Source organism: Aulonocara sp. 'chitande type north' Nkhata Bay, linkage group LG12, assembly GCF_057382095.1.
Source record: "Aulonocara sp. 'chitande type north' Nkhata Bay isolate Kocher_YH1m ecotype deep benthic linkage group LG12, A_spYH_male_GT1.1, whole genome shotgun sequence".
NCBI lineage: Eukaryota > Metazoa > Chordata > Actinopteri > Cichliformes > Cichlidae > Aulonocara > Aulonocara sp. 'chitande type north' Nkhata Bay.
The window spans coordinates 16,568,782-16,591,158 of NC_141355.1; the positions used below are offsets into that span (position 1 = coordinate 16,568,782).

The window sequence follows — 22,377 nt, forward strand, 5'->3', positions numbered from 1 at the left end:
TTATTAATCAAAAATGAGTTTTTCCTCTGTGAATAATAACCTGAAAACTTGGTTCTAGAAGAATAATTAATGGTCCCTGTGCAGCTGTTTGGTAACATGCTTGTCTTTTGTCTCTAACACAAGGGCAGACTCACAGAGGTGCGACCTTTGATTCCTGGTCTCACAGCCAGACTGTTAAATATTTATCTTGGATGGCAGGGCTGCGCTGCTTCTGGACTCAGGGTGAAAGAATCTAACAGATAAAACCCTCAAGAACTTAACAGAAGCTTAACATTTGTCCAGAAATGCAGCTGATCTTCATGATTACACTGTGGACTTTACAAGAATACAGCTTGAATACAAAGTCTTTCTCATATTGGGTGGCTGCATAGGGCCTGATACCGAGGATGGAAAAACTGACACTTATTTTGGGATTAGTCTTTGTGTCCTAGTCTGGGGCAAGTGTTTGCATATTTGGGGTTGTTAGCGGGTATGAGTTCATGTGAAAGAAAAAAAGAAATACACTTTCCTGGATCCTATCTGCTATCTGGATGTCATAGAAAGTGCTAAAGACTGTCCTTTTTCTCTTTTTTAGATTGATATGAATGTGACACACACTAAAGGCTTAAGACAGTGAATAGACCAACGCCATTATAACACTAAGGCCTATTATTGAGATTGCTATAGAAATCCTCTTTCTTGGCATGTGCTGTCAAACACCGGAAGGTGGTTCTGCTGCGCCTGTATGGGAATTTCTATTATTTCCAGCTGTGGATGGAAACTATTACCAAGCCCCTTTTCCCCTGATGAGCGTTAAAGAGCATGCTCACACAAACACAAGAAACATGCACACACACACATATTACATGCGCACGCCTATGGACACCCAGTCAAACATTCAGACTCAGGCTGAATCATTCACAGAAGATAAAAGACACCCTGTTGGCTTTACAAAGAGAAAGAGGGAGGGAGAGTTTGAGAGAAAGAGCAGCAGCAGTAGTGCCCTCCTTCTTTTTCATTCACTTCCTCTCTCTCCTTGTGTGCTGCAGAGACTTCACCGCTCAGCCTGCACTCTACAGCCTGTAAGTACTGTACAACTTGTGCCTTGGCGTCTCACAGTGACGAGCGCAAAGGTTAGAGCTACAAGGATTTAAACGCTCAGAAAGAAGACTTAAGTTTTTTTTAGCCTCTGTCAGTTTTGACTTCAATTTTCATTTGAGACTCTAGCACAGATGTGATATTTGCTTCTTCTCGTCACTACTCAGTTCATCACTGGCACTGACAAACAACACAAAGCATTATTTTTTTCACTGGTCTGTTACTGCTGTGGGTTTATTTTCAGAATGTGTTTAAGTGACCTTAAGCAGCTGTCTGTGGTTCAAAAGATGGTTATCATCTGACCTTTATCCACACACCGACTACTATGGTGACTTTACATGTGTGGATATTTCAGTGTTTTCATGCTTGAAGTGCACTCTATCACTCTTTTGGAAACAGGCATTAAGACCTGCAAGGATTTATTTCTATACAAGACATGTTTAAAGTGTGATCCAGAGTCCTGGGACATGTACAGCTCAGAAAAAAAATGTTGTTTACCGCTAAAATAAACTCTGATGCATTTTTGTTTGTTCTCAGTGACATTCCACATGGGCTACCTCAGCGCATAACCTGTTGTATGGCCGTCGTCCCTTATCAGTTGTCTATCATGGTGGCAATGTTTTTCTAAGCATCTTTCATTTGATTACAACAGTATCTGCTGTCTCCTGTCTCCTCAGAGGACAGAGAAGTTGATGCTTAAAAAAAAGGCTTGGGCTGTAGCCACCAAGTATTTTAAGGTTTTTAGATGATTAACTTCCTGAGATCTTTAGCTGTCATTGTTTTAATTAGCTTGTGCGGTAAAAGTCTGCTTGATTTCATCAGTAACAACGAAGGGCTGAAGTACAAGATCATCTGTGATCCTTCCTATGGTGATTATCTGGTTAAAAAATAAATAAAACAAAAACAAAAACATGGAGCTGACAATGAGTAAACCTTCATGTTTGCTTGGCAATAAGAGAGTAAGACAAACTGAGCAAGGATTTTAACTCAGAGACGTGCTGAGCACCACCGCGCCAAACCTGCTATTGCCTCTTGCGTGATTACCTCGTTTAGGGGCAGAGTGACAAAGTACCAGATTTGGTCACAGCAGGGTTAAAGTCTGTGCCAGCAGGACACAGATTATGAAGGAAGGCTCCTCTAGATCGCCCTGCACTGTCCGTTTAGGTTCAGCAGCTCAACTGGTTGGCGAAAACAACCCTGTGAAGCGTACAAGCTCAGTAAGTGGATATCTGCACCGAGCTTTGGTGTACCAAGCCAGACCGCTGAATTATTGAAAGAGCTGAGTGCTTCGATTTCAAGTTGAAACTGGCGAGCACATGCACAAAAACATACACTTTTAAACAAATGGGCAGACCGTTGGGTAGGCTCTGATAAATTTCCTTCTTTGTCCTGCTGGCTTTCAGTTTATTGCTGGAATAAAACATGGATTTAAAAGGAGGGATTGCATCTGTCAGCAGGTGATCGGATCACTCACCTGCAACACGGACATTGTAAATCAGTCTTCCTGCTGCATAATATGTGCCAAAGCCAGCCTGTCAGCACATTGGATTTCAGGTTTTACACCGTTTGTCTTTTTTGGCGAGAACTGTGGGCAAACTGGAAATCCTGGTTTCATTTGGGCAAGAACTGTGTGTTTATGTGTGTGTGTGGGTGTGAAAGACAGCGGGATTTAAGAATGTGTTTGTTCCTGTTTGACTGATCCCCTTCTAATTTGCCTTTAAAAGGGCAAAACATATTTCAGTCTCTTGTTGTTTCATTTTTATCTTCACATCCAATAAAGTATCGCTATTGTGTGCGATCATGGGAGAAAAGTCAGCAGGACTTGTGCTGTCAGTGGTTGCCTATGTGGCGTAGAGTAATGACTCTGAAACACTTCCAGAGCTACAGGAACAGAAAGAGCTCTTATTCTCCCTTCATGCCTTTGGCTAGCCAAAGACCTGGACTGTGTACACACACACGTTCACATAACACACACACACACAGACACACAAAAGGAGAGGAAGCCATGGGATAGATAAAGTTAGGAGGGGACATGATGGAGTCACTGGGTAGTGTCTGGGAGGTGGAGGTGATGAACTATTTTGGTTCTCCTTTGGTTAACCCTGTGCTGTGAAATATCACCTTATGACAACAATAGAGCTGCTTCACTGAAGGAGGTGCCCCAAACTGACAAGTCAAGTACGAGGGGGGCACTTTTTGAATATGGGGGGGTCAAAATGGGTTGCTATGGCAATGCCTGTCAACCGGAGAAGTCTTCAATGGAGGCAGGGAGAGAGAGGACTGGAAAAGAGAGAGAGAGAGAGAGAGAGAGAGAGAGAGATTGTGTGTCCTGGCTAGTTTCATGAGTCAGAGAAAGTGGAGGGAAGGTCTGCAAGTGTGGTTTTCATGCACAGCTCATACAGACAGAAAGAGGTGTGAGTGGGTAAGTACACCAAATGGGAGCACAAATATATGAAAACCAAATGCAGGGATTGACCTTAAGCATTGTGGCTGTCTGGAAACATGTGTAAGTTTTAAAACTGTGTTTTGTTTAAGGTTGAGTAACCTGTCTGACTGCTCAGGGATTACGTGCTGCTCTACAGGATTAATGTTGAGGTTTACAGTGTCTTAAAGCATGTTAACTCATGTAGTTAGTGTTGATACGGACAACAGGAGTGGGCTCCACTTGCATCTGAGCAAGTGGAGAAGAGAGCAGCTGGAGTCACAGCTGGAGCACTGAGGGAGAGAGGGAGAGTAAGAGAGAGCTCTGGCTGTGCGTATAGCAGAGAGAGAGAGACCTGGCATTGGGGATAGTGTTTCCCAACATGTCATCCCTTGTTGCTTTGCCCAGTGGGTAAGTGTACACTGGCAACTGTCAGGTGAGCTGAGAGGAAATAATTAGTTCTGTCAGGATTACTTTCCCATCTTGCAGCAGATATCAGGCCTAATGGCCCCAGGACCGTCCAGGCATCACTGTCGGGGTAATTTCCACAGTTGGCTTTGACTCCCTTTGTAATATTACTGAGGGTCTAGCTGCCAGCACTCATAACCACTGGCTGCACTCAGCTTTGAAGATGCAAGATGACAGGCATGAGGATTTGTGACATTTTTCTGCAGTTACTCTGCTCTGAGCTTTGTATTTTCTCATGCTTTGTCTGGTGTATCGAACACAAGCTCAAATAAGGAATCACTTTAAATGATGTGAAGCATGCTTTTTTTTTGTAAGAGCAAATCTGATAAAACGGAACCTACTCTGGCTGTGATTTACTGCCTTTGGGCTTCTCCTGGGAACGCATCGCCTCTCCATTGACAAGAAGTACACAGACTCCTCCTGCTGCTCAGACTGGACGAGCACCATACAAGGAGGTGAAATACTTCCCTCCTGATAAATGTGTGTATCCCCTCAATAACTGCATATCATAAACTTGCGGCCGCAGGACCTTGTATGGGCTGCGTCGGCACATCTGCGATGCTGCACACGGGAAGCAATGTTGTGCCATCGACCTCGCAGAGCTGACCTCTCGCATAGCTGCAGAGTGACTCACTTTATGTGTTTGGAAATAAAAGCCTGTTTTATTTACTCGACAAATGTGCTTGTAATTACCATCTCACCACTTTTTAAGGCAGCATTCTGTTGGTTTTTACGGCGCTCTTATGTAATTTACTGGGCAGCAGTAACACTGTGTACGTGCAGATGAGGTGATAAGACTTTACCCTTCAGAGCAGGTTAAAACAATATCCACACTCCTATACATGATTAGAATCTTTTTGCACATTTTAAGGATTTTATGGCATTCTAAGAGTGTTTAAGTCGACACGTTGTAGCCGGTTTTCTTACACAGCTTTTAGAACTTTTAATCAGACTCTTTGCAGCAGTTCACTCTTAAGGAGTAAATGATTAACTCTTTTGCTTCTGCTTACCGTGCTGCACAAAAGACTTGGGGGCTCATAAATGGTGATCAATTCACATGGCACTGTTTTGCTTTCTTTTAAGACCATCTTTCCTAATTTGCAAAAAAACAAAACAACCATCAAATCACGACTTTCCCAGTAGCAATCGCACAAGTTCATGGGTCAGCACTGCCGCAGTTATTCATCAGAGTATGTGCGGCCACCTTGACAGACTTGCTCCCACTGAGAACAATATAGGACGTGCTCTCTCTTTGTGCAGTGCAGATGGAGGTCATCATAGGTCAGAGTGTTCGCAAAAAGACCTGGCTGCAGCTCTCTATGGAAGATAGAGAGATTTAGGAAAAGGTTGACTTCTTGCCATCAGCTGGTGTGATTAGTGAGAGCTATGTGATCTTTGAAATGGGTTTACATTTTTTTTGTAGTCTGCAAAACTGCTACTATATTAGAAATGTTATTAACAGCTGTGGAAACCTCCTTTTGTGACTCAGAGGAATCACAGGGGTGTGGTGAAGTTCACTGACCTCGTAGCTGCTGACTGGTTCTGCTCTGCCTCAACAACTTCTGATAATAGCTTGGTTTGTCATCAACTCCCTTTGGACTAAAAGGAGAAGTAATCTTACAGCTTCACTAAAGTCACTTTTTAAAGTTAATTGTGATACAAATGTTTAATTTGATATTGCTGATAAAACTAAGTTGACGTCAGTTTTTTCAATCGAATATGTGGCTCAATTCTTTGAGACACCGGATGAGTGTCCTTGGGATCGATTCAGAGAATTTCATATGAAAATCCCCCGATTCTAATTCAGCCTGTCCTCAGTTACCCTCTTCTTTACTGAATGGAAAGCAAGAGAAAATAAGAAGTATTTTCAGCAAGCTGGAAGTATAAAATTCTGGTGTTGTGAAATCATGTCTAGAGCGGGGCATCCTCCTTTCATCTCAAGTGCACATGGGCCTTTTATGGCTCTGTTTTTCTTCCACCCCCAACCTGATCTAGGGGTGATAAAGGACCTCTCACCTAGCAGGGGGCTTTACTTGTAAATACGTCTGCTATGGCACTGATGCAATTTCACCATGACAGCATCACAGGTCTGCCTTTGAAAGCTTGTAGCAGCCTCCTATGTTGTGTCTCAGTAATTACATAAGAATGAACTGGGCGTTCAGATTAAATGTAGCCAGACTTCTGAACAGCGGTTTTCTTGCTACATATCAACTCAGAGTTTTCCTTATTAGGTAGGATTGTGTTTGGTGCTGTCAAACAGGGAATGCATGCAGTGCTGGAGAATTACTGGGTTGGATTTTGCTCTCCAGAGGAATGAGAGTCACTATTATGACATGAGCTTACTCATCAGGAAGCTACTTCGCTGAAGTAGGATATTTTAGCTCTTAGGCTTCTGAACAGAGGGAGACCTTATTATGCCTCTCTACTAGTATAGCACTGCTTGATTCAGTTCAGAATATTCCATATTTGTGTTATACTGGCCATTTAAGTGTACCCACCCAACGGTTCAGAGCCACCCTCCCTTTGAGGCCACCCTTGAAAGTTAGTTTGCTGCTATACTGACAGCCAGAGCTGTATGCCTCAAGACCATGTTAAAGATAACCACTCTCATTCACATGAAAGTGTGAATGAGAAAATGCAGTCTGAAGCCTGAGCCTTTGGCTAACAGGGATAGGTACATACACTGAGCTGGTTTGATCCCTTAAGGAGACACAAACGCCTTTAGGGGCTGTGTCAGCAAGGGTATCCAGAGTAAAGCCCTACCAAATAAAACATGCAGAGTTGCCTGCTGTTATGACCCCTTGTGAATAAGGAAGCAGCCAAAAGTAGCTACACTGGCCTAATTATTAGAGAATTTGGCAACAACAAGTACTCTTTAAAATGAGTTACAACTGTAAGAGTGTAACGTCTTCGGGGAATTCTTTGATGTTTGCAGATATTTGGAGGCTAGAAGAGATAATGCTGAGCTATCTTAAGGAGACTACAAAGACATATGACAAAATGCAGCTGTCACTGACTACTTTATGTGGAAACTGAAATGGCAGCAGTGACAGGAAAACTGTTTCGTCTTCCCAAGTTCTGCTGAAAATTACTCATCTATTATTCATCAGTGGCACAGCCCCTTACAGTGAGAGGCTTTATAGAGCCAGGGAGACCAGATGTAAACACAGAGCAGCGTGTCAAACACGCTGTAAATGAGACTTCATGTACGGAGCTTGTTTGCAGTGTTTCCTGCCGTAGGATGGATAATAATTTTGTTGTGATTGCTTTGGGCAATGATAGGTCATCGGTCATGCTTGAGCATTAATGGTATTGTTGAAGGCACAAACCTCGGGTTCCCATCTATTTTGTGTTATGTAACTGGGGTAATTGAGGGATGATGACTCAAATGAGTGACATTGTTGTCTGGAAACGGGAACATTTGCTATATCAGAGCACGGACTCTGTGCTGTCTCTTTCCCTTGTGCACAGAGACGCAGAGTGCTTATATTTCTTGGTCTTTACCACAATGATTATAGACTAATGTTCAGCTGCAAACGACACATGGAAAACTCATTAGTGCAAATTGTGCTGGGCAGCTTTCAGCCTGTAGTAGCCTGGTTTGTGCTTGGTCACGACTTTCTTGGCATGCTTCAAAGACATAGCTTTGGACTGCAAACTATCCTTAAATTAGCCTTATTGTTTCCTTCAAAAGTTACTACTATTTTCTGTGTTTTCATGGGTGTAGGGGGTGGTTTTCAAACTGCCTTTGTAATAGTTTGGGTTTCAGGAATTAGTGCTGAAGAGAAGGTGTGGTATGCATACGTACATGATGCGGACCATTTAATCTCTATAGGAGTCTGTCTCATTCAGGAGCAGAAATAGCCTTCCTCTTATTCTCAGCCTGCCTCTGATGTTGAGACAGCAGGCACAATCTGTTAGTCTGAGGTGCAGCTGATTTGAAACTGGTGTCTGCTTTCAGTAGCTGGCCCTTTCCCATCATCTAGCTGCTTCAAGTCCAGCTTATTACGACACTGGGAAGAGTGAGGCAGACGTGTGAGTCACACTCATTGTGTTTGGGTGGGTTTTTCCTTAGTAGTGGGAAAAAGTGGGTGACGTTCATTTTCCCTTTTTGGAAAGCTAGTGGGATGGGATAATGGAACAGCTGGACAGTCTGCCTAGATGTACAATATGAACTTATGACTGGGGAGCTTTGTGCTACACCACACAAGACATGACCAACAAGGAGATAATTGGGGGACATCACCTGAAATAAAAAAGTAAACAATAATATCCTTCGATCTATGGATTCTCACAGATACACTGATGGGACACTTCTAGCAAAAACAGAAATATGATCCATGAAGGATATGAAAACCAAATCTATTTAAAGTTAGTTTTTAAAAGAAAGAAATCACAATTTTTGGCATACAGCAGAACTGTTGTTATGAGCCATTTCTGTGAAGATGAATCAGAATTTAACGTTACTTCTTATTTAACACTTTACCTTACACAGAAACATTAAAAGTCACATTTGAATAAAAAGAAGGCAGCTGGATAGGTGCTGTCAGGGGCGTGTCAGGAGGGGGCATTTGTCATTGGACAAAAATACTGTTACTCTTACAACACAAGGATGAGTTGAGAGCATGGATAGGATAAGTAGGAACACAATTTAGGAAGTACTTTACTAAAGTACAGGTTTAATGTACTTGTACTTTAAGTATTCCTGTGTTATGCTATTTTCTCCTTTAATTCCATTTTAATCCGGATACAATTACTATACTTTGTACTCCAGAGAATTTTAAAGCTTTACTTTCTTATTGATTTTTTTATGAATTTGTGTCTCTGCAGATGCTTTTGATGCCGTGCACAAGAACTTGATATCTGTCACACAAGAACCACAACAGATCTAATGCAGTCGCAGGTAAAGTCAATTGCAGCTATGCTAAATATTGACATTTTCAACTGTTTAGCAAATGCAGCTGTCTTGAATAAGCAAATATGAACAGGCGGGAGAAACACTCATTAGTGTGACGCAGATCAGTCCAGTGTAGTGTCACAGTCACCATGCCATTGGTGCAGATAAGAGTTCAACCATGAGGCAAAGGGGATTTCCCATGACCCCTAGGATGAAGGACCAAAGCACCTGATAAACAGGGTTGGAACAGAGGATCCAGCATGGTCTGGGGTATCACTATGGAGACCGTAAGACAATTGCTGCCACTGCTGGAGTTTTGGTTGACATCCTCGACCCCTTCCCAACCTCTCTGCCCTGACTCCACCCCCGGCTCAAGAACAGGGAGACCTGGTGAATGGGGAGTTAATGGGCTCATAATGACCCTCTCCTGTTTCAGTGCTGCCTTTCTGCAGCTGGAGCAAGAGAGACGACAAAGTGGGTGCAATACGACTTTTCCGCTGCTGGTGCTTTAAATAAATTTGGGGTCTTTTCATCAGAAGCTCTTCTGCTCAGGCCAGTTATTCTCTAGAGAATAGCTTGACCGCCAACAAGTTCACATGACCTTATATAAGCGAGTGCTGTTTACTCAGCGTCAATAGGAGAACATGACAGGAGCAAAGTTCACACACTGTTTTCGTTCATCCATATTTTTCATTTCCTCTCTGTTTTAGCAAAGCGTGGAAGTGGTTGCTGATCCAGATGGCACCCGGATAATCTACTCCGGGAAACCTGGAGTTTCTTCAGATCAGCAACTAATAACTTCTCCGGATCTGACCCTCAAAGTGATCATCTCTCCTGGACTACCCACTCCTCCCCTGAGCCCCTTCCATTCTGCAAGGCTGCCGTCTGGAGAAATGAAGGTATCTAACAATGCTGAGGCTGAGGGAGCGGTATTCAGGATGCAAGTGCTCCTCCTTGTGGAAAAACAAAGCATCACACGCTATATATACATCAATGTTTCGAAATCATCACTCCTGCAGGTTTGAGCTACATAACGCTCTGACGTTTGGCACAGGGCTGATTTCTACATCTCTGTCCTTTTCAAGGTGTCAGAACTAAATGGGGGGAGCCCAGCAACTCTCAGCTTTGGATCATACTATGGACCCTCGCAGTCAAATAGTAAGATTACAAAATTAAAGTAAAGAAGTTGTAGTTTGAAAAGGGAAGAATTTGTAACCTGGAAGGATTTAAAATGTGAATAACAAGAAAAAGAGTTACCACATGTGCTGAAAACAAAGATGAATCAAGTCACTGTGATTTATATGGTAATAAATGAAAGCAGGTGAAGAATAAAATGTTAAATTTGGTTGAAAAATCAGCCGGTGTGTAATACCCTTAACTTGATCTATGGGTTTCATATGATGTAGGAGGATTTATAAGCAGACAAATTCCTGTGTAATTAAGTGAAACAGCACAATAAAGGAAATGTTGTTACTGTGACAACTTAGGCGGACTGTCCAACGGCCTTCGGGGTTCTGCCACGTTACCACGCAGCACGGGCCCCACCAGGGAGGAAAGGCTCATCAAGTTCTCAGGAATTGGCCCAGTGGATGAGACTGGGATGCCCATTGCTTCAAGATCAGTAAGCCAGAGCTAGCACTGCTTTAATTCTACAATGCTAGTTACATAAGAAGTGTTGTTGTTTTTAGCCAAATCCTTTGACTTTCTGCGCCTCCTCTTTCTTTCAATACCAGAGTGTGAACAAACCCAAAGACTGGTACAAGAGCATGTTCAGGCAGATTCACAAGAAGCCAGAAGGTAAGGACACTCCCCCCTCTCCCTCACATACCCAGCTCCAGTGTGAATTCCTCTCGGTGTCCGTGTCAGGTACTGCTGAGGTGATCCAGCAAACAGATTACTGCGGGGGCAGAAAAAGGCATGATGAAAGAGCCCTAAGGTCTTATGTCTGTTCTGTTTATTAGCTTTGACAATAATCCAGCTTCTTATCTCAGCCCCTCCTAGATCAGGCTGGTTATTTGCAGTCTATTAAAGGTTTCATAATAGAAAAACATTCCCTGTGCGCACAGTAAAAAGTTCCCTCACAGCACTCGAGTGGATCCTTGCAAGTATTTTGGTTTAGACAAGCAGGTGCTTTGCTTTATCTAACAGTATTACAAAATGAAACCACTGAGTCCCAGCTATCAGTATCTCATCCGTATCTCAACGCATGAGATATAGTTTAAGAATGAAAACACTGGAACATCTGCATCCTTTACTTTATGCTTATTGACTCTTTTCTATTAAAGCCTTCCACTTCTATAATTGGACAGCTGCTTGTGTAGATTAAAGCTTTATGTACAGAACATATACAGCACATAATGGACTCTTTAGTACACTAGTAGAATGTTTAGTTGCTTTAATTTAAATGAGATCTACTTTTTATGTGTGAAACATTTACTTATAAGTCTTAAATTAGTAAAGAACAACAAAACACTGCAAGTGAGCTGCAAGTAATTCTTAAACAAGCACATAAAAGAAATATGTTGGTGTGACATTCCTAATCACTTAGTCTAAGAAATAATTTCCTTGTTCACCAGAACCTGAGCTGGAGCCTTCAGAGAAGTGGTCAGCTGAAAGTAAGGAAATTCCCCAAATTCCACATTGTTGACTTGTTCGGTTATGTAATCAGTTTTTACTTAAGGCTGATGTGCACTGATCTGCAGGGATGCAGTTGTCTGCCAACACAGAAGAAGGTAATGAAGCAGACAAGAACCTCTTCAGACTAACACCTCATGGAGCTCTACCAGACTGGTGAGATTTGAGATAACTCCTTTGTGGTCACGGGATGACTTTTCATATCCCAACATGAAAAAAGACAGGAGCACCGAGAATAACAAACGTTTGCAACTTTGAGAAATTTAATCAAGCTTTTATATTCAGTGTAAGATGGATGTTTTAGACCTAAGAGTATGAACTTAGACAGAAGAGGGTCGAAAGCAGGATATCCAACACAGGTGCTTGCTGATTAGTGTTAACAATTAAATACAATAATACTAGAAATGCACTCATTTCCAGAACTCAACATTGTTACAATCAACCACACAGAAAGTCACATTATGCCAGATGCGTTCACTTAAAATGTTCTAAAAAGGCACAAACACTGCAAACAGGTCAAGAGGTCAAGTAAACTGACTCAGACCGTCCGAGTAATGATGAGCAGTAGATGGCTTATTGCCATCCACCTTTTTCTGAAAGCAGGCAATCCACTAAAGTGCTCATTCCTACCTATGAAGTTGGAAAGAAATTAGCTATAGAGATGAAAAACTTTTCAAATTTTTGAGACTTATGGATAGCAAAAAAGAAATGTTTTTAAGTGGCGGAAAAGAGCTTTCATAGAGGGGCTTCACATTATGCTGACAGGAAATGGAAAAAATGTGTATAAAAAAAAAGTCAAATTCTCATTTTGAACTTATGCTTGAGATTAATGTTACTGTGCTTCTGCACCACATCCAGATCTATAACAGGTTAAAGTTTTAGATCAGATCAGTTTTAACATATTTTTATTGCATGAAGCACATCTAAGTTCCATATACTTATTTATAAATTAGTATTTGTTTATATCTTAATTAATAAATACTCATTTACAGCAATTTTCACATGAGATACAGACTGCTGCTGATGTCTTATGTGAATAGCTGTACCATCAAAAACTACAAAGCCAAGAGCGTATGGGAAAAAATGTGTGGGACGGACAAGTTTGGATTTGTTGTTACAGGCGCTTACAATGAAGTCACCATTAAACTGCTGTCCATGGTGTGTGTCTGTGTGTGTGTGTGGGTGTGGGTGTTATATTTCAGGAGCGAGGATGTAGATAGACTGTCAGACCCAGGAAAGCAGCACGCTCAACCAAAGAGCATATTCGACTTTGAGCCTGGAAAGAGCACCACCTCAGAAAGCCACAGTCAGGTACAAACTCACATGCTCTCATAGTTTAAAAGCAGGCTCTGATTCCTGCATTAAAAATGTTCCTTCATGATTCTCTAAGCTCCAGGTTGTTGTTTGTTCTTACGAATCGCATTCTTTCTACAGTCTTGCACTGTTTTCCCAGTGCAGAGCTCAAGAAGAGGTTGCTTACCTTTTCTGTAAGGATTACAGTCTAAGTCTTTGTATTCCATCTTCTCACGTGAGGTGTTTAAATAACTTGAGAGTGTGGTCAGTGTACGGTACCTACCACTTACCACCAGATGTACTCACTCCTTTTATTCAGAGGATCCAGTAGGCTCCCAGCATTCATTCATTTATCTTTTCAGTCAAAAAAAGACACTACCTATGTATTTATGTTGAGCCTTGAGGGGTTTTACACCTTAAGTCAGTGATTTACAGGCTGGTGAGGCTGACGCTCTGAACTAAGAGCCATTGTAACTGAGTGTGCAGTGAGTACTAGACCAGTGTCTCTTTAGAGTTTCTATTTTGAATGCGTCTTGCAACAATGTCCCAGATCTGGTGCATATTGTGCCTTGTGTCTACACTTGTGAAGAAAAGAAATCTTTGTTTCCACTCCCCCACCGGAGCTGTGGGGTCTTGTGATGCGTATTATGGTCCTAACCTCTTGTGGTGTATAATGGCTCACAGCATGGAGACTTATTTCATTTCCTCTTTATGACACTGGCCAATGTTGAATCCCCTGGATAGTATTTACAAAACCAGCTCACAGACCATATCAGGTGTTGTGCTGCTTCACAGTGACATTACAGTTTGTGACTGTAGTGAGGATGACCGCCCCCCCAAAAGGAGGGAAGGACTTGGCATTCAGAAGGACATATTAAGCCAAGGTGCTACAAAAAAATAGAGCATTAGTCTGTGTTTCATACCAGCAGAGCCTTTTAAAGTAATGTTTCATAGAATCAGGGATGAAGGCAAAGAGGCATTAAAAGAGGGATTTCTGTGCTAGTTAAACCAAAAATGCAGATTTATGTCTCTTGGCAGCCAGCCTATTTCTGAAGAAGCTACAAGTGTTAGATTGTACACAACCTGGGCCTCAAAATCCAATAAAGAACAATATAAATTAGTGAAATATTTTACAACTAAGCAACCACAGAACTGAGACATCTCTGGGAATTACATGGGGCGTCTATATAGCTAGAGCCCAATCGATTTATCTGGGGCCGATATTATCAGCTGATATTAGTGGTTTGTCGGTTTATTGGTGTTGGCATTTATAACAGCCTGTAAATGAACATTTAAAAAGTAAAGAAATGCTGGGTGAAACGCCCGTCAGCCACGTTACAAGTGTTGATGTTGCATAGTTTGTCCACTGGAGGGCGCTCCTACTTGTTCTAACGGCACAAACACCGACAAGCTGATCCTGGCAGAGCAGAACGACTAAATAAATAATTACATATTATAGGGAAATCTGTTTATGCTTGGTGTGTGTGACAGAAAAAAATAACTGTTATTGGAATATTGGATTTTTAAATCACCAAATATCAATATTGGTATTCCAGTATCAGTAAGGCTCTATTCATTAATATCATTTCATTTCAATTGTTTTCTTTTTTGTTTTTTTGTCCATAGTCACATCTATACGCACAGAAGCTACAAGAGAAACCCAAGTCTCCTTCAATAGAGGTGAGCTTCTTTTACAGTATTTATTTCTCTGTTCTAAGATGTCATCTGTTTAAAATGCGTAACAGGGGACATCATCAGCTCCAAACTTCAGACTCTGTATTAGTGTTTTAATCCTGCTATTCCACCTCCATAACTGTTCGGACTCAGGCCAGTCTGGTGTCTGAGCTGAGTCGATTTGAGGCTGAGCTGGACTCGGATATTCAAGGCCTGGAGCGGAGACTTTCCCAGAAGAAGCAGCATCGAGGCTGGGGTGAGGTACTGAGCCCCCCTCCTGACTCTCTCTGCTGAAGCATCCCACCCCCCGACACCACCAATTTAGTAGAATTGCCACTTCCCTACACTTCCAATGAAGGCTGTGCGCCAGTGAGATCCCTCTGCTTCCTTATCTGACATGTTTTCCTATGCGACCTGGATGATATAGTCTGCCTGTCTGCCTTTGCATTCGGATCAGTCTGCTTTGTAAATCGCCTGCTTGCAAGTTCCTCCACAGCGAATGTAGACCTGCCTGCTGAAAAAGAATTACAAAATCAAATTCTTCAGTACTCTTTGATTATTTTCTTCTGAACTCTCCTTGCAGTATCACAGCCAAGAATTGTCATGCTTTTTCCTGATTCCTGTGTGATTGAATCAGCCTCATAGTCTGCAATTTAACTGAAATCACAGGCGGCTCAGACAGATCATGAGAGGTGCTGCTTGTAGCCTAAGGAGGATAGGACCCAGGGGAATTCTTGCTCCTTTGGGAGTGGTCAGCACCTCGACTTTGTCTGAGTTGTTGTGAGATTTCCTCTGAGCTGTGAGATACAGAAGGCTTTAGGGGAAAATAACTGTGTTTACTGTTCACTCTGCTTGCAGGAGGCTAGAGGGAGGGATCCAGTAACTGCTCCAAAGAGTGGCGCTACTAGTTACAGGTCAGTCACTGGCATTGTTACACTTATAATATGTAGACAGAGTAAGGGATGTAATAATGATTACTCTGTATGATATGCAGCTGGATTTAAATTATATCTTTTTTGCTTTCTTACGAGCGATTCTCTATTTTTCCTTACTTTATATGTACCCATATTAACTGGCATAACCACGTATTATTATCCGTAGTTTTTAAGTAATTTAGATCATTTCTACCTCTGTCTGTATGCATTTCAGGTTGTTTGAGGAATTCTTATTTTGTGGCAATGTTTAAAAGTTTTCAAAGTGATTTTCATCTCCTGTGCACATTGTATCATAGTGGCATATGCAGGACAGGTTAATAGAAAATCCAGGGTCACTACATAACAGACCTCCTCTGAGAGCAACTCCCTGCCTCTTAATCCACTTTAATATTGCGTCATCTCTTAGTAGTAACAGCTCCTTTCTTCCTGCTGTATTAAGAAAACCAGCACTGTGATTTGACAGAAAAACCATTAACTTCGCATGGAACCTGCTGGTTTTTCAGGTGACTTTCTGTTAATTGAACAAGTCCAAGTACAGTATTTACCTTAAACAGCTGACGACATTCCACATTTCTTCCCGTGTGTGTAATGCATTCTTGGAGGATTCTCTCTGTTGTTTGCTAAGTTGAGTTCATTGGTTGTGAACTTTTTCAGTCTCAGGGGATTTGGCTTAGGACATAGGAAATTTAAAACACACAGCAGGGAAACTCTGTCAGCTCCTCACTGCTTCCTGTTATCTGGACACTTTGTTTAGCTGTGCGAGTCCAGCTGCAACCACTAAGATACAAGAACTGTGCTGTCTGCATATGCAAATCAGCTCATGAGGAATCCAAGCTGGAATCTTTCGGGTTTCGGATTCATTCCCAACCCAAATGCAAATTCAAATGCAAACACTCAGGATTGGGATTAATGAATGGTGTATAGGGGCTGTAAAGACAACTAAAGCCTCATACTTTACTGGAAGCAGATTTTCAAGTCAAGGAGTCTGCAAGCCCTTCCAGCCTTTCAGTTATATACAGGAAATGTGCAGGAAACTCACACACTCTCTCACACTCATACACACTCACACTCCCAGCTTTAACTTTGTGCCTTTTCTAAATGTTTGATATTAGAACTGAAAAGAGACATAAACTTTTCAGATTTAAATCAAGGTCACTATGTTCTCCACTTTTTCAGCAATTCATCAGCATCAAAGCAGCCTGTCCATCACTTTGTTGGCCCATCATCACCCTCTGTGCCCACATATGGTAAACACGGAGCAACACACATGCACACTGAGGCCTTCCCAGCATCTCTGCAATGTCGTCGATAGTGATTTATTACAAAACTCTCCTTAAGTTGATAACAATCAGCTTTTCCTCATTCGTTAATCCACTCTCACTCAAAGACACATGTGCTTTTAGAGAACAGGCCTCTCATTTAATCAATCCGCATGTAGTTGATGAAAGCCCTGAGTAATCTAATATTTGCTGTTAGTCTCATGGCTGTCTTTCATTGCTAACGTTGTCTCCTGCTATTTTACTTGTTAGCTTCAGCTAACAAGTTACCACAGAAAGTCTTTGTAGTTTTTTTTTCCTCATAAAGAAACAGCTGTGGATGGGTGGGGAGGAAGCCCTTAAAAGTAGGAAGTGAAACCCGGAAGACCTGATTAAAGATTAGCGCTATCCAATTGTTTTTCCTGGAAATTCAAAATCCCTTTTAACCCCATGTAGCTGTTATGATTATAATTGCTTTTACACAGCAACACATTCAAAAACAACAAGGGAACAAAGAAGTGCATGTATCAGACTTCACTTGCTTTCCCTACTTTGCTCCACAGTAGAACGTCTTTCGCCTGCAAATGAAACCATGGAGGTCCCACCTAAAAAAGAGGAGAAAAAGGTATGTTTCTACCACTTTATTGCTACGTAAAAAAGAAGACCGTAATAAATATATTTGCATTTTGATTTTATTTTGAAGGCTGGATTGTTTGCATGTGACAACTGCATTGTTCCCAAAACACTATTTGTTTCTCCAGATGAAAGCAGCACGAGCCAAGTTTGATTTCCAGGCTCAGTCACCCAAGTAAGTTACAGAAGGAACTGATATAATAAAGTTGTAATTTCTTCTCTGAATCTAAAGTTATAGGTGTATCAGAAACTGAGACGTTCCTTACTATCTTTTTTTCTTCCTTCAGGGAGCTCCCACTGCAGAAAGGCGACATTGTTTACATCCACAGGAAGGTAGATGCCAACTGGTTTGAAGGAGAGCATCATGGAAGAGCTGGTATTTTCCCCACAACATATGTGGAGGTAAACTTCTTCTTCTTCTGTGATGTGCTGATATTATGTATAATGGCAAGAATTTGGCTAAAAACTCCAATGTCTTTCACAGGTTTTGCCTCCTACAGAAAAACCGACACCTATAAAGTCTCCCACTCTGCAGGTGCTGGAGTATGGGGAAGCTGTGGCTCTATTTAACTTCAATGCGGACCTACCTGTTGAACTTTCTTTCCGTAAAGTAAGTGGCTCATAATGCATCGCTTGTTTGAACTAAAGGTTAGAGCAGAAACAGAGCAAAAACATATTTCCATTTAGGTTTTCCGAATCAGTTCTTACTGTTTATGTCACCATTTAAAGCTTTTTTTAACCTCGATTCTCTATTTTAGGGTGAGGTGATCAGCATAACCAGGCGAGTTGATGATCAGTGGTTGGAGGGCAGGATTCCAGGAACAAGTCGCAGCGGCATCTTCCCAGCCAATTACGTTCAGGTCAACAAGATGCCCCGCACCAAATACTCCATGGATGACTACTCACCGGGACCCATGTCACCAGTCTCTCCTGGACCCCAGAGTCCAGGACGTCCACTGCACTCACCTTCCCCACGGTCACCGCTGTCCCCTTTCACCTACACTTCCCTGAGCCCCAAACCTGACCACTCCCCCGTGAAACCGTCTTCACCTTCACTGCTCGGCAGCCCAGCTTCACAGTCACGCTCTCCCACTCAGACACCCGTGCCCAAAGAAATGGCTAATCGCTTGCACCACATCATTTCCAAACCGGTTTCACCCACCAACCACAACAATCACTGGGCTGGGACACCCTCAGCTAACCAGAGTGCCGCCGTTAAAACCATTTCACCCTCCACTCATTCATCAACGTCAGCACACAGAGCGGGAGCTCCCACAGCGAACACTCCCCGATACTCTGACCACTCGCAGGTCTGCTCTCACTGCCTTTCTGATAAAGTGACACATTGTACACACCCACAGTGTTATTGTTTGTGCTGACAGGAATGTTGTTCATTATTTGCCATTTCATAATGATGACATGAGGTTTTTTGTTTTTTCCTAGGGTGCAATACCTAATCAGGCTGCTCCACATGCCAACTCCCTGCCGCAAACGCAAGCACCAAACAGCCCCGGTTCACTGATGGTGCAACACCAACCGTACGTCATCAGATGTTTTTGTTTGTTCACATTGTTACAGTACAGAACAAGTGTTGCAGCTTTGGTGACTTTGTGGTTAAGGCTGCTTGCTCTCAATTTTAGGTATAAAGCTGTTTACAACTACAAACCACAGAATTCAGATGAGTTGGAGCTCAGAGAAGGAGACATTGTACAAGTGGTGGAGAAATGTGATGATGGCTGGTTTGTAGGTATGTGGTTTATACCTTTATATATAAGTGCTATTTTGAGTGCATCATACTGTGTATTGTAGAAACAAGACACTGAAGCAAGGCTTTATATAAAAATGGATGGAATAAAAAAAAGAAAGAAAAGGAATGTTTTGGCTTTGGGCGACAACTTGAATGCATATCTTTATTCATGTATTCACAATGTAATACTTGTCAAACTAGTCAAGCGTCTACAATAGTTTTTGTCACCAGGAAACAAAAACACATTCTTTTAATTCAAGTTTGCCATTTGACATGTCACCCTTATTTAGATTGTCTGGGAATCACTACAGATATGTCTACAGTGTTAAAATGTACATAAGCAGACACGAGGATCCTTTTTTGTTAGCAATTTCAAAACATTCTGCAGTGTCAGTGCCCCATCTAGTGGACAAAATGATGTATTGCATATGTAACAGGCACAGTTAAACAGCAGAAGATCCCACAGATTCACAGTTTCTGTTTCATGAACACACCATATGTTCTGCCCCCTTTCTAGGTACGTCAGAACGGACTCGTGCTTTTGGGACTTTTCCTGGGAATTACGTGGCACCGGTTTGACTTCCTCACTTACTGCTTGCCCACATCCATCAGGGGTCATTAGAGGCCAACTAATAGTGCCAATATCCACCACACTCCCCAAGTGTTGATTAGTACAGCCTGCATGTTCATGATCTGAAAGGGAAATGATGTGATTTCTCACCTCACCTCCCTGCATGTTTCCATGTGTGTTGCACAGAGATTCAATGAGCATATTTTCAAGCACATCACTTCAGAAGATTGAATGAATGCAGATGACACTGTTTCAGATTGAAAGAATGGATTCTATTGTTCCGCGACTCTTTGCAGCTGCAGGACATTTGCATTTCTCCCCACTGAACAGCACTGTTTCTCCAGAGGTCCTCACAGTACGATACTGCATTCAGCTTTTCATCACCACAGTGCCATCACAAACCACTGAAGTTTCAGTGAAGACCAGAACCTTTTCTAGCTTTCATGGAATATTAATATTTCCTTCAAATATTTTCCCCAGATTTTCTTTCAGATCTCTGAACAGACCCGACGCAGTTTTGAGGAAACAACACGATAATCTGTAAATGGTGCTCAAAGTAAAGTGCAGTGAGGGCTCAGACATATCAACCTATTAATGCTGAAAAGTATAAAATGCATGTATTGGTCGCCTAAGCAAGTTATTGATTGTATAATGGATGGTATTTCTCATTTATAAGAAACAAAGTTAAACGGAAAATTTGAAAGTAAAGAGATGGAATGTGTTTGATGCTGTAAGAGAAGTATTTGCTTTGAAATTGAATGTACAAGATGAGCTGTGTCTGTAAGTCAAGACTAGACGATGGCTTCACAGCGATTGGCTGAATGATCTTTTAAGGTATCTGAATTTATTCTGAATGTGCCAAAGCTAACCTTTATTCACACGCCTGTGTTAACCTGCACATTCCCAGCTCACTTTATTCTTGCTACATTGTTCTACTACTGCTTCTACAGTGTTTTCCCAGCTTATGGGGGTAATTTTGATAACAGTATTCAGAAAATCACATATATTTGTGCCCATCCAACCTCAGAGTTTGTAATCCTAACTAAAACATCTTTATTCTAAAGTTATTTTGCAATTTTATAAGATACATTCATGATTTCACTGTAAAAAAAATGTATATTTAGCACACACAAAAGATGATTGTACAGACTGTAACCTGTTATCAAATGGAAAGCATAATATATATTTGTTTTTAAAAAAATATATTGCATATGTATGGTACGCAATTTTTAAAATAAATCTATTAAACATTACAGAGTGATAATGAAAGAAGCTTTTGTTCATGTGTTAATTTTGTGGAACAGTAATATTATTAGATATTATTAGAATAGCTAAACTAGATTACATATAAGGTGACCGGGACTGTGTTTTTAAATGTTTATGCAGGTTTTAATGAACCAATAACACAAACGCATACATGGTTATCTTTCTCCATATGTGCAGCAGGAAGTGAACAAGCCCACGTGAAATGAACAGATATTAAACATATTAAATGTATTAAATAAGCTAAATAAATGGAATGATATCCTACTGACAAATTGATTGGTAGTTGTGTTGTTTCTCTTGTGTTGTTTCTCTTGTGTTTTACCTGCTATATTTCTGCAGGTATGTTTGAATTGTGTTTGTCAAAAAATATTATATCCTTTTTAACGATGTCTGAGTTGTAGACTGGGTACAGTAGTTCTTTGTTGGTACCATAAAGTGTTGTGCAAAAGTCTTTATCCAGCCCTCATTTCTTTATTTTGCTAGCAGAAAAGCAGAAATAGGTTCACTGCAATGAGCTGTGTTTGGCATCAATGTCATGCTAAAACATGAAGCTGCTGCCAATCAGATGCTTTCCATATGCTAGTGCATGGTGGATCAAAATCTGTCTGCATATTTCCAAATACATCATTGTATTAATTTTAACAAGATTTCCAACACAACTGGCTGGAATGCAGTCACGAACTATGACAGAGCCTCCACTATGTTTTACAGATGGCCGTAGAACCAGAAACTTCCAATTTGGATTCATAACTCCATAACATCTGTTCCAGTTCTTGTGTAATCAGTCCTCCACCCCCCCGTTTCCATTAAGAATAGCTTCTTGACAGCCACTTATCCACTGAGACTATTTCTGATGAGTCTTCAGTGCACAGCAGATGGATCAACTGAAGTGCCAAATACATCTCACCGTGTCAGATCTTCACTTGGTTTTTTCCTTATTTCTAACATGACTTACAGATACTGTTCATCTGCTGTAGTGGTTTTTTTAGGCTGCCACCTGTCCAGTTTCCTCAGATTTTATTAAGGACATTGCACACCATGCTCAGATTTGCTAGGTTTTTGGCTATTAGCCCTTTCAGAATTGACCCATTAGTGCAAAAGTACAAATTTATGCCTGTCAAACTGTGTTATGTTTGGCAGTTTTCAAAGATTGGGCTAAAGAAATGGGAACGATGTGTTATTGCAACAAGTTGCCAGTAAAGTAAAACATACAGTTTAAAACTTTGCTAACTTGTCTGTTATGTGAAAAACGCAACACTCATCCCTTAAGGCAGGTGGGATTTTTTTAATCCTTGGGTAAATCATAGGTCCGTTTTAAGTGCCTTAGATAAGTAAATTAAAAACAACTTTTTTTTTTAAAGTGGTCAGATACAAGGTATGGACTTAAAAACGTTAAAAAAAAAACAAAAAAAACAAAAAAAAAACAATGTCCAATGAAAAAAACTGAAAAACTCTCAGAAAGCCTGGAGAACTAGTCAAAGTCTGGCTGCTTAGAAACAATGTA

The 22,377-nt window shown here is 41.3% G+C and overlaps 1 protein-coding gene across 7 annotated transcripts; it reads left to right on the top strand.

Annotated features, from left to right (window-relative positions):
• The first annotated feature begins 930 nt into the window (after positions 1 to 930).
• Positions 931 to 20,879, top strand: sorbs3 (sorbin and SH3 domain containing 3). Of its 7 annotated transcripts, none has more exons than XM_086313850.1 (21): positions 931 to 1,061; positions 8,798 to 8,870; positions 9,575 to 9,763; positions 9,950 to 10,022; positions 10,352 to 10,485; positions 10,598 to 10,661; positions 11,441 to 11,479; positions 11,567 to 11,654; positions 12,701 to 12,809; positions 14,418 to 14,471; positions 14,619 to 14,726; positions 15,324 to 15,379; positions 16,577 to 16,647; positions 17,220 to 17,281; positions 17,418 to 17,464; positions 17,577 to 17,691; positions 17,774 to 17,899; positions 18,048 to 18,599; positions 18,733 to 18,827; positions 18,930 to 19,036; positions 19,554 to 20,879. In XM_086313850.1, exons 2-21 carry the CDS (start codon positions 8,859 to 8,861, stop codon positions 19,613 to 19,615), a joined length of 2,163 nt encoding a protein of 720 aa, XP_086169976.1. In that variant the 5' UTR covers positions 931 to 1,061; positions 8,798 to 8,858; the 3' UTR covers positions 19,616 to 20,879. The 7 variants fall into 7 exon arrangements, with proteins under 7 accessions (XP_086169976.1, XP_086169981.1, XP_086169983.1 ...); XM_086313855.1 differs by having other exon boundaries at positions 20,088 to 20,879; XM_086313857.1 differs by having other exon boundaries at positions 18,048 to 18,149.
• The last annotated feature ends 1,498 nt before the right edge of the window (positions 20,880 to 22,377 follow it).

What these genes read in the sequence shown, in the direction of transcription:
- sorbs3 (XM_086313850.1), top strand. An exon ending in GATACTCTGACCACTCGCAG is followed by an intron (nt 18,600 to 18,732) that starts GTCTGCTCTCAC and finishes GTTTTTTCCTAG; the next exon opens with GGTGCAATACCTAATCAGGC. An exon ending in CTGATGGTGCAACACCAACC is followed by an intron (nt 18,828 to 18,929) that starts GTACGTCATCAG and finishes TCTCAATTTTAG; the next exon opens with GTATAAAGCTGTTTACAACT.